Source organism: Drosophila yakuba, unplaced genomic scaffold (genome assembly GCF_016746365.2).
Source record: "Drosophila yakuba strain Tai18E2 unplaced genomic scaffold, Prin_Dyak_Tai18E2_2.1 Segkk50_quiver_pilon_scaf, whole genome shotgun sequence".
In the NCBI taxonomy this organism is placed as follows: Eukaryota; Metazoa; Arthropoda; class Insecta; order Diptera; family Drosophilidae; genus Drosophila; species Drosophila yakuba.
Genome location: NW_025048817.1, coordinates 1,349,142 through 1,361,846, shown reverse-complemented (window position 1 = coordinate 1,361,846; position 12,705 = coordinate 1,349,142). Strand labels below are relative to the sequence as shown.

The 12,705-nt window shown below is 42.4% G+C and overlaps 1 protein-coding gene across 1 annotated transcript; it reads left to right on the top strand.

Moving 5' to 3' along the window:
- The first annotated feature begins 3,302 nt into the window (after nucleotides 1–3,302).
- LOC120322285 lies at nucleotides 3,303–4,777 on the top strand. The gene has a single exon (XM_039377342.1). The coding sequence runs from the start codon at nucleotides 3,542–3,544 to the stop codon at nucleotides 4,535–4,537; it is 996 nt and encodes a 331-aa protein (XP_039233276.1). The 5' UTR covers nucleotides 3,303–3,541; the 3' UTR covers nucleotides 4,538–4,777.
- The last annotated feature ends 7,928 nt before the right edge of the window (nucleotides 4,778–12,705 follow it).

The window sequence follows — 12,705 nt, the reverse complement described above, 5'->3', positions numbered from 1 at the left end:
TTCAGACTTATCCTCTGAAAATCATTTTTATAAACTTATAAAATATCGAACTATAAACAAGAAAAAGCCTTCAATTTAACAACAAATAATAAAGAACCTGCCAAGACGACGGGTTATCATGCTGATAGAATTATAGCCTCATTTGCAAGTTTTAAAGGTAACGCCTGTTCTTGCTTAGTTGCTAAGTATAAAACAAGAGAGAACGCTATAGTCGAGTTCCCCGACTATCTGATACCCGTTACTAAGCTAGTGGAAGTGCGAAGGAGAGTCTTCAACACTGACAGTTTTTGACGGTTTGTGGGCGTTAGAGTGGGCGTGGCAAAAAGTTTTTTGGCCAATCGATAGAAATTTACAAGACCAATACAAAAATCAAAAAATATCAAAACATTTTTCAAAAGTGTGGGCGTGGCAGCTTTAGGCGGTTTGTGAGCGTTAGAGTGGGCGTGGCAAAAAGTTTTTTGGCAAATCGATAGAAATTTATAAGACCAATACAAAAATAAAAAAATATCAAAACATTTTTCAAAAGTGTGGGCGTGGAAGCTTTGGCGGTTTGTGGGCGTTAGAGTAGGCGTGGCAAAAATTTTTTGACAAATCGACTAGTCAGTCGCGCCAGCGACATAGAAAGGCGCAGCCATTGCCGAGCGCGGTACAACCGGTCGCAGCCAGCGGCGACGAGACGCAGTGGAGCATTTGCGGAGACCGAAGACGACTATCACGAGACACAGTGAAGGCCAAGTCACAAAGCGTCGGAGACGCCATTTTGGAGCTCCCACAGGCGCCGCCATATTGAAGCTGGAGAAGATGCAGCAATCCCAAGGAAAGAGTGCCCGGCTGAATGGAGGGGAAGCCACCCCTATACCGAGAGCGGATCAGCAGCAGGCGTGTTGTGGAACGGGTACTCGGCAGGGATGAACCAGTCTCTCACGTTGGATCTAATGGAGAGGATCACAGCGTTGGAGAAGGAGCTAGAGAAAGTCAGAGCCCGGGAAAGGGCGAGCACAGCCAATTTCGCGCCAATCGCAGTTGCACTGTCTTGGATGTCGAAGGAATGGTGTCGAACCGTCGAGTTCTGCATGCGAGCGTCGACTAATACGATGGCAAAAAGGATGAACAATCCCGAATACGTTGGAGCTTCGCCGCTTGGAAGGTGGATCCTTGTGAGGAGGCACGGACTGTGCTTCACATGCCTACGAAGCGGGCAAGCTACCAGATCTTGTTATATGCCATCTGAGTGCCAGATCAGTCCATGCCGGAGAATGCATCATCGTCTGCTACATGACGCGGACGAGATCAAGTGCTCCGCGTGGTAACGTGGTGTCCGTGCGCTAAAGAACGTTTATTCTGTTTCGACCCTAAGTCTGCCGATGCAGACATTAAGTCGATAGGATGTCCATTTCGGATTGCCACTCAGAACGAGGCGGTTCGCTAGAGACCGCACGCGGCCGCAACGGAGTGAAGCTCGCGTCACAGGTGGCACCCAGCGACGACGAGCGGGCACAAAGGAAGCTCGGAGACACCACGGTGAGAGTAGGGCGTCGCTACCAGACGGGATTGCTCTGGAAGGACGATGACGTTGTGTTGCCACAGAGCTACGAAAGGCTGGCATACTAGAGGCTGGTCAACGTTGAAAAGATATTGAAGCGCAATAAGCCGTTGGCGTTGGCATATGATGAAATCATAAAGGATATTCCTCCACTTTAGAGAGAGAGCAGTCGAAGTCTGCGGTGACATCAAAGAGATGTTCCACCGTAGATAGATGTCCCCAACGAATCCTCTGGAGAGATGGCGACGACAAGAGAGATTCGGATGTATTCGAGATGGAGGTAATGACATTTGGAGCAGCATCTTTGCCGAGCGCTGCACTTTAAGTGAAGACTCTGAATGCCCTGAAGTTTTGAGATTCGGATCCGAGAGCAGTCAAGGCCATCACCGACTACCAATATGTCGACGACTACGTGAACAGCTTCGCTACAGAGAGCAAGGCTATCCGCGGCTCTACCATAGTGAAGGAGATACACACGGATGCTGGATTCAAGCTATGCCAGTTTTCATCCAGCTTGCCCACTGGGAAGGCTTTAGGACCTGGGCAAGTCAAGAGCTTCGGATGGGCTGAGGCTGAGCAGAAGATCCTCGGAATGCCTTGGCAGGTAGCACTCAGCGTCCTGAGTGGAGATCAAGTCCCTACGAAGAGGGAATATTTGAGCCAGGTGATGTCGAGGCTTGATCCCATGGGATCCTGTGCTGCCTCATGGTTACTGATTTCATGGTTACTTACTCATGGCTGCTGTTGCGCGGGATTTGAAGGCGGGAGATCCAGTGGGACGAACCGCTACCGGAGGAACTAGCATGGCCTTTGCGACTTGGCACAAAAAGGTGGACGCCGTGGGACATTTCCGATGCCCTCGCCATTACTTTGGACATGTGCATGTTCCTCACGTATGAGGACGATGGCATGCTTGTGAGCTTCGTATGCGCGATGACGAAGTGTGCCCCAATGAAAACGATGACGATGACGAGGCAGCTGTCCTTGGAACCAGGCTGATGAACACTGTTAAGTAGGAGCACAGTGTGGTCTTCACGGACCTAGTGTTATGGACAGACTAAAAGAGTGCTGAGAGGCGCCGTTAACGCCAAAAGATTTACTCAAGGGAGTGGACAATCTGCCGGATACGCCTGGATTGGATACGGATCTGCCCAAGGAGGGTTCTAGGAGAAAGCAGTAGAGAATTGCTGCTCCGAGACCGTTTCTGGAGGAGGTGGGTCCTGGAGTATCTGCCTACGCTTGTTCGCCGCGGGAAGTGGTGCCGAAGGACGGAGCCCATCCACCAGGGTGATATGGTCTTCGTCTGCGATCCTGCCTTGCCCCGACGTGAGTGGTACAAGGGCATCGTGGAGGAGGTCTACAGCCGAGCTGATGGAGTCGTCAGACGCGCTCAAGTTCAAGTGAACGACAATGATCTATCAAGGACAATGATTCGAACCGTCTCTAAACTTGCAGTTTTGGATTTGGGTGTAGCGGTTCTTCACGAGGTCGGGAATGTCCCGGATTGAACATTGTAATCAATAGTTAGTATTTTTAAGTGAATTATGTTGTGAACTAGTTTAAATGTGAAAGGATTTGTTAGCTAAATGTGTGAAGGTACACTGTTTTATCGCCATCGCAAGTTGCAAATTAGCTGGAAAAACTTAGCATTTTCATTATCGTGCGAAAAAACTTTTTTCCAAGTCCACTCTAACGCCCAAAATGTTTTAATATTTTTTTATTTTTGTATTAGTCTTGTAAATTTCTATCGATCGTTAACTTGCTTACGATACTAATCGATAGGACGGTTTGTATTTGGTTGTGAGATCTTGACATACAAAAAGATCGAGTGTGGCCCTGGTTTAGCGTGGTGGTTCTTCTCTAAGGAAAAAGTTAAGAAGAAACACACAAGCAGTGAAAGAACAATTGAAAAAGCTATCAAGGGACTCGCTACACAATCATAAAACAACTTTTAGCACTCCGACATCAGAAGTGGGATTGTACTTTCGTCTACTAATCATGGAAGACCAACTGCGCATCTTGATGGAGCACCAAAGCCAAAGTTTCCTGGAATTGGCAAAAACTCTGCAAGCGTCTGTACGAGAACAGGCACAAACTTGCGTCGTCACATTGCCGAAATTTAACGCCGACATTCCTGGCGCCGACGCTACTCAATGGTGTGCTACGGTTGACATTATTTTGGTTGAAAAACCGCTGAAAGGCAGTGCTTTAATATTGGCCTTAACAAAATCGTTGGAAGGAAGCGCGTCCCAATGGCTTTCTGAAGTGTGCTACGCAGGCGTGACTTGGCCGGAATTTAAACAGTTATTTCAACAACGCTATGCAAATACTGAAACGCCAGCCGCCATGTTTTTGCAGTTATTAAACAGTCGCCCCGGCAACAGTGAATGCCTTGCGATATACGCTAGTCGCATGGTGACTTCGCTTGTTAACAAGTGGAAGGGCTTGGATGCTGAGAGGATTGCGGTGTCCGTGGTTTTGGGACATTTGGCCAACTTTGACCGCCGAGTGCAAAGAATTGCATACACTGCCGAGATCAAAAATAGACGTGACCTAAAGGCTGAGTTGCAGGTCTTCGCTTTTGACAAGCGCACACATCATTCTGGAAATGAGGAATCTGGAGCAAAGAGAGCTAAGTTGGCGTCACTGAAGTGCCATCTTTGCGGAAAGATGGGGCACAAAATGATTGATCGCCGAAACAAGAAGCAGAGCGCCGGCATGTCGAGACAGGATCAACGAGGAAGCCAACCATTTCAGCAGCATTTTAAAGACAATATAACTTGCTATCGTGGCCGAGAGCAAGGTCATATAGCCTTACAATGCCCAAAAAATATGACAGGTGGTGGAGCTGGATTGCGGAACGAAAAGAGAGCTGAGCTGTGCGTGGTGGATGAACCGAAGACAAGTATGCTGTTACGAGGTGAGGACTTTCCAATCTTTTTCGATTTTGGAGCAGAGTGCTCTTTGGTTAAAGAGAGTTTTGCAGGAAGCTAAGCGGTAGAAAAGTAAATAACGTAGTTAGCTTAAAAGGTATCGGAAATGCAAATGTTTGTAGTACAATGCAGATTGATAACAATATTCTTATTAATGGAAATAGTTTAAATGTAACATTTCATGTTGTACCCGATGACTGTATGTCAAATAATATTGTACTGGGACGAGAAGTGTTGGCTCAGGGATATGCTGCAGTAGTATCTTGTAAAGGGGTTGAAATAATTAAGGATGAAACAAAAATTGTTAAAACGTGCTCTAAATTCATAGACAACTCATTTGATATAATAGAAAGCAATGTAAATGGAGAAAACAAAAACGAAAAAATAACATTGTTAAAATCCTACTCAGATTCTTTTATACAGAGTACGTCTCAGACTCGCGTCAATTCTGGTGAAATGCAAATTCGATTGATTGATCAGACCAAAACGGTACAGAGAAGGCCATATAGATTGAGTCCCAGCGAGAGAGATATAGTTCGACAAAAAGTTCAAGAATTGTTAGATTGCAAGGTTATCAGACCGAGTAGCTCCCCTTTTGCGAGCCCTGTTTTATTGGTGAAGAAGAAGAATGGATCAGCCAGACTTTGCGTGGATTATAGAGAATTGAATTCCAATACAGTTGCCGACAAGTTTCCCTTGCCTTTAATATCTGATCAGATAGCCAGGCTGCGCGGTGCAAAGTTTTTCACCTGCTTAGACATGGCAAGTGGATATTACCAAGTTCCTATGCATCCGAACTCTGTCGAATATACGGCATTCGTCACCCCTGATGGACAGTACGAGTTCCTGTCGATGCCATTCGGACTCAAGAATGCACCGTCAGTTTTTTAAAGAGCAGTCATAAAGGCCTTGGGTGATCTCGCCTATTCGTATGTCATTGTGTATATGGACGACATAATGATTGTAGCTCCAACCAAGGAATTGGCACTTGAAAGACTAAAAATTGTTTTGGATATTTTATCAAAGGCTGGATTCTCATTTAATGTTGAAAAATGTTTCTTTTTACGGACTTCTGTCCAATATTTAGGATTTGAAGTACGAGCAGGGGAGATTAGCCCAAATAATCGCAAGGTAGAATCTCTGAATGCTTTGCCCCCTCCGAGGTCTGTAACAACATTGAGACAGTTTATTGGGCTAGCATCGTACTTTTGACAGTTTGTTCCCGGATTTTCTCAGCTAATGAAGCCTTTATATTTTCTCACCTCAGAGAAAAATAAGTTTGAGTGGAATACAGAACACGAGGCAATTCGAAGAAAAATTATTCACATTCTTACAAATAAACCTGTCTTAATTATCTTTGACCCGCAGTATCCAATCGAATTGCATACCGATGCCAGTGCAGTCGGATATTATGCTATACTCTTACACAGAATTGAAAATAAACCGTATGTAGTGGAATATTATAGCAAGACAACAAGTGTATGTGAATCCAAATATACCTCATATGAGTTGGAAACACTTGCCGTGGTTAATGCTGTAAAGCATTTTCGGCACTACTTACATGGCAGAAAGTTTGTAATATTCACTGACTGTAATTCGTTAAAATCATCACGAAATAAGATTGAGTTGTTGCCTAGAGTCTATCGCTGGTGGGCTTATTTGCAGTCCTTCTATTTTGATATACAGTATAGGGAAGGCAAGCGTATGGCCCATGCTGATTTCTTTTCCAGAAATCCACTTCCTCCGGAAAATTCCCCTGAATATGCAAAGATCGTTGAGAAGCGAATCGAATTAACTGAAGTATCTGAGGATTGGATTCGTGCAGAGCAACAGAATGATCAAGATATTGTAGAAATCATTACCAAGTTGAACGATGATGAATTACCATTCGAGCTGTCTAAGACATATGATTTGAGAGGTGGAGTTTTGTATAGAGTGATACAAAGAAATGGCAAGACGCTGTGTTTGCCAGTAGTGCCTCGCGGATTTAGATGGTCGGTTATTAACCAAGTACATGAATCCATAATGCATCTGGGCTGGGAGAAAACACTCGACAAGGTATACGATTACTATTGGTTTGAGGGCATGGCCAAATACGTTCGAAGATTTATTGAAAATTGCATAACGTGCAGAGTTTCCAAATCATCCTCTGGGAAAGTACAAATGGAATTACATCCTATTCCCAAAATAAAAGTTCCATGGCATACTATCCACATAGACATAACAGGCAAGCTTAGTGGTAAAAGCGATCGTAAGGAATATGTAATTGTACAGATCGATGCATTTACCAAGTACGTTTATCTTTACCACACTTTCACATTAAGTGCAGAAAGTTGTGTAATGGCGTTGAAATCATCAATTTCTTTGTTTGGAGTCCCTATTCGTATTGTGGCTGATCAGGGAAGAAGTTTCACAGGTGCCAAGTTTGTTGAATTTTGCTCTTCCTAAAACATAAAACTACATTTGATAGCAACAGGAGCAAGCCGAGGTAATGGCCAGGTTGAGAGGGTTATGAGTACCTTAAAAAATTTATTGACAGATGTTGAAGCAAGTTCTAGATCTTGGCAAGAGGCATTGGGTGACGTGCAGTTAGCTATTAATTGTACTGCTAATAAGATAACCAAAGCGAGCCCGTTAGAATTATTAATGGGAAAGGTTGCTCGTCCTTTAGGTCTTGTTCCAATTCATGATCCAGAAACAGAAATAGATCTGACCAAAATAAGAACTCAAGCTTTAGAAAATATAGAAAGATCGGCAAAGTATGAGAAGGAAAGGTTTGATAAAGGCAGAGCTAAGGTAGTAAAATTTAGTGTTGGAGATTTTGTGTTGCTTAATAATAGTGAGAGAAACCAGACTAAATTAGATGCTAAATATAGAGGTCGAATATAGATCGATGTTAGCCCGTCAGAGGAAGCTGTTGAAAGAGACAGTAGTGAAACCGTTGAAAGAGACGGTATGGAAGCTGTTGAAAGAGACAGTAGTGAAGCCGTTGAAAGAGACGGTATGGAAGTTGATGAAAGAGAAAGTGAATCGAGATGTTGAAATAGAGAGTAGAATGGCGAAAGGTGTATGGAAGTACACAGTTGTCGATGGCTACGTGGCGGTACCTGACCCTAGAGTGGTATTATAATGATGTTATTGTTTGGAAAGAAAAAAAAAAAGAGAATGATTAAAAGTTGAGATAAAAGAAGAGAGAAATTAAGTAAGAAATGAAACGAATGAATTGAATTGAATTCAAATTAGTTGAACTATGGAGAGAAAAATGTAAAGAATTATTAAAAGAAAGATTTGAGTTGTATTATGAAAAGTTAAGGAATACTTTGATTTGAAATATGAAAAATTACAAAAAAAAAAAAATCTTTAACGAAGGATTTAAGGAGAAAGATGTAAAACGAAATAGTTAAGAACTTGAAGTATTAGAACAAATGATGAAGTATAACGTTGGTTAATGTAAACTAAAGATTATGTTAAAGGAAAACAACGATGTTAATGACTAAGACTAAGACTAAGTTGATTGTCACATTAAAATTAGAACTGAAGTCTGAATGCAGTGTGTGAATCTCTGATTTATGGCAGGACGTAGCTCATACACGAGGGCGTGTAATTTATCAGAATGGCCGTGTCGGAGAAGGAAATGTTATTTTGAAATGAGCGCCTTATCGATGGTTAACTTGCTTACGATACTAATCGATAGGACGGTTTGTAATTGGTTGTGAGATCTTGACATACAAAAAGATCGAGTGTGGCCCTGGTTTAGAGTGGTGGTTCTTCTCTAAGGAAAAAGTTAAGAAGAAACACACAAGCAGTGGAAGAACAATTGAAAAAGCTATCAAGGGACTCGCTACACAATCATAAAACAACTTTTAGCGCTCCGACATATTTATACCCGTTACTCGTATAGTAAAAGGGTATACTAGATTCGTTGAAAAGTATGTAACAGGCAGAAGGAAGCGTTTCCGACCATATAAAGTATATATATTCTTGATCAGGATCAATAGCCGAGTCGATTTGGCCATGTCCGTCTGTCCGTCCGTCTGTCTGTCCGTATGAACGTCGAGATCTCAGGAACTACAAAAGCTAGAAAGTTGAGATTGGGCATACAGACTCCAGGGATATAGACGCAGCGCAAGTTTGTCGAATCATGCTGCCACGCCTACTCTAACGCCCACAAACCGCCCAAAGCTGCCACGTTCACACTTTTGAAAAATGTTTTAATATTTTTTCATTTTTGTATTGGTGTTGTAAATTTCTATTGATTTGCCAAAAAACTTTTTGCCACGCCCACTCTAACGCCCACAAACCGCCAAAAACTGTCAGAAGATCTCCTTCGCACTATCACTAGCTGAGTAACGGGTATCAGATAGTCGGGGAACTCGACTATAGCGTTCTCTCTTGTTTTTTTTTTTAATTTTGTTTATTTCCATATATAGTTTTATTTCCATTTAATTTACACATTTTGCAGTTTCTGGGGACCAATTCTTGGAATTTTTCAACTGACTCGGTGAGCGATTTACCCAAAGGGTAAACAACTCATTAAGCCTCGAAATAAGCTCGATTATGTCACTCCGGGTAGGCCTACATACTGGCCAGCAGATCCAAATAAGCTCCCGGATCTCATTGACTTCGCAATAATAAGAAAGATCCCTAGAAATAATATTACGGCTGAGTCACCTGCAGAACTATCATCAGATCACTCACCAGGCATCGACCACATACAACTGACAGGCTGACAGGCAACAGGACCAACTGGGCAAGGTACACGAAATATGTTTGTACTCACATGGTACCAACTTAAACAGTGTCTACCCATGAGGATATTGACCGCCTGACCGAATCGATGGAGGAAAATCTTGTTGCTGCAGCCAAGGCCTCTACCCCTCTAGACACACACAAAATGACAAATCATACCAAGACAACTCGCGAAATCGAACAGCTAGTACTTGAAAAACGAAGACTAAGAAGAGAATGGCAGAATCACAGATCCCCAAAGGCTAAGGTACAGCTAAAAATAGCAACACGTAGACTAACCAGGGCACTTAAGCTTAAGGAAGCAAACGCCCAGCATCTATATATCGAACAACTATCGCCCACCAGCAAAAAGAACCCTTTGTGAAACGCACACAAAAATATTCAGCCACCAGCAGAAACAGTCGTTCCACTGCGAGGCCCCTCAGGAAGCTGGATACGCAGCGAACAAGATAGAGCAAGTGCATTCGCCGATCACCTTCAAGGCGTATTCCAGCCAAATACTGCTAGCAACTCATTTGTCCTACCTGTAGCAATTAAAATCCAGCCACCAATAAATCCAATAACATTGAGTCAACGTGAGATAGCATCTATAATAAAAGATCTTGAGCCCAAAAAATCACCTGGACACGACTTGGTGACACCAAAAATAATCATAGAACTCCCACCGTGTGCGGTTCTGACCTTATGCAATCTCTTTAACGCTATTACGAAACTTGGATACTATCCCCAAAGGTGGAAAAAGGCGGTCATAGTGATGATTCCCAAACCAGGCAAAGACAAAACGCAACCCTCATCCTACAGACCAATCAGTCTCCTATCGTGTCTCTCGAAACTGTTTGAAAAGGCATTCTTAAAACACCTAGCTCCCTACTTAAGAATGCGAAACACAATACCATCCCATCAATTTGGTTTTCGCAAAAATCATGGAACGATCGAACAGGTCAATCGCATCACAAACGAAATTCGTACTGGTTTTGAGCACCGGGAATACTGCTCAGCAATATTTTTAGATGTCGCACAAGCATTTGACCGAGTCTGGCTGGAAGGACTAATGTACAAGATAACAAAACTGCTTCCGCAGAATACCCACAAAGTGTTCGAATCTTATCTCTTCAAAAGAGTGTTCTCAATCAGGTGTAACAGTTCGACTTCACACGACCGCGTCATCAATGCTGGAGTCGGCCCTTGAAATTTAACCACCCTTTATTATTAAAGTGCTCTTTCATTTGAGTTTATTTTCCTTTGCTTATTATTATTTCTCTCAATTCTTTTTTTTTTATTAAGAAAATCCAATATTCAAGATAAAGATGCAATGGCAAAATTTTTTTTGTAGTGTCCATGGAAACAAAAGCACGATATACCGAAAGGAAATCCAAAGAAATTTATTAAAACAATAGTAGATAGCGTAGTGAAAAAGTGATCATCAATTTTATCAAAAGTTTTAAAATTTCTTAACACAATGCACACATTTTAAAATCGGACTTTTGTGCTTTTTGTCAATGTAGGAAAAATGAAGAGGACCGCTGTGCACTATGTGTTTACATATTTATGTATGTTCGTGTTAAAATATTTCAACAACCCTTAACTGTCCCAAGCACTACTCCTAGAATTTCTTTCGCTGGCGCCTTAAAATCCGGACTAGAAATGTCCGACCCACCAACAAGAACTCCAACAGACTCCAAAAAGTTGCAACGAAACTATGATGCTATTCCCACAGCAAAGCATGAACTACTTCATGACGTTCATGCAAAATACTTTGCAAGAGCTGATAAAAACCCAAAATATCAGTGTATTTACAAAATCCCCCTAATGCTATTCCTACAGCAAAGCATGAAAGACTTCATGACGTTCATGCAAAATATTTTGCAAGAGCTCATGAAAACCAAAATATCCGTGTATTTACAAAATCCCCCTAATGGCACACACAGTCCGTTAATAAAAAAACATCGACGTAATGCTACTATCAGAAACGAACCTCACAAATAAATACAATTGTATTACTTGTTTTATGGTACAAATCATCCAGATGGTAAGGCTCATGGAGGCAAAATCCACTTACAATCTACTTCCATAGCATTACAACGAAATCATGGTTTAATGACTCTAGCCGCAGCCTACTGCCCAGCACGCTTTCCAATCTCCGAGGATCAATTCATGGAATTTTTTAACACATTAGATTCATCGCAGCGGGCTACTATAACGCCAAGCACACCCATTGGGGATCACGACTTGAGACGCCAAATGCGCTTTTGAAGCCGAAAAACAAGTTATACTATGTAGCCCCGGGTAGCCCGACATACTGGCCAGCAGACCCAAGAAAAATCCTAGACCTGATCGATTTTGCAATTACTAAAGCAGTCCTCCGCAGCATGGTCACCGCCAAAGCACTAGTAGATTTATCATCAGATCACTAAACCTGTTCTTCTAAATATACTAAATCGCCCCATATAGTCGACCCACCCTATAGACTCACAAACTTTTGAGCAAACTGTCCAAAATATAAAAAGTATGTCTGTTCACACATAGAACTAACGCCGGCATTATCTACTGAGGAGAATATAGACCAGTCAACAGACATTCTTAAAAATATTCTAGAGTCGGTTTGTGGAGAACTCACAGAAACCTAAAGACTCCATCAGCGTCAATAATGCCACTACGAAGTCCCTCTAGCGCCTGGTTTCGCAGTGATTTGGAAAGAGCCTCATTCTCATATACAAAATGTATTCCGACCAAATCTCGCTACCAACTCATAAATTCTCCCTCCTTTAATAGCTGCAAATGTAGAACCTCAAGAACCCATTGAATTCCGACCATGTGAATTAGAAAAGGTTATCAAAGAGCAACTGATACCAAAAAAATCACCTGGCTTCGACTTAATAACTCCAAAAATGCTCAAAAATGCACTCCCAAAGTGTGCTATTCTGCACATCTGCTTGTTGTTCAACGCAATTGCCAAGCTTGAATACTTCCCGCAAAAATGGAAAAAGTCACGCAGGCATTTGACAGAGTGTGGCTGGAAGGACTTTTGTTTAAAATAATCAAGCTGTTGCCCCAAAACACACATAAGATACTGAAGTCGTACCTATACAACAGAGTGTTTGCATAAGATGAAATACAAGGACCTCATGCGATTGCGTAATCGAAGCTGAAGTGCCACAAGGCAGCGTCTGGGTCCTATCCTATACACCCTATATACGGCGAATTTCCCCACAGACTACAATCTAACATCCTCCACGTTCTCTGATGATACGGCGATACTCAGTCACTCCAAATGCCCACAAAAGCCAATCCAATCCCGACACTTAACATCTGTAAAACGATGGCTTCCCGACTGGAGAATTACAATAAATGTAAAAAATGCAAGCAAGTAACCTTTACTTTAACCAAACAAACATGTTCACCACTGGTCCTGAATAACATATGTATTCCACAAGCCGACAAGGTAACATATCTGGGTGTCCATCTGGACAGGTGGCTTAC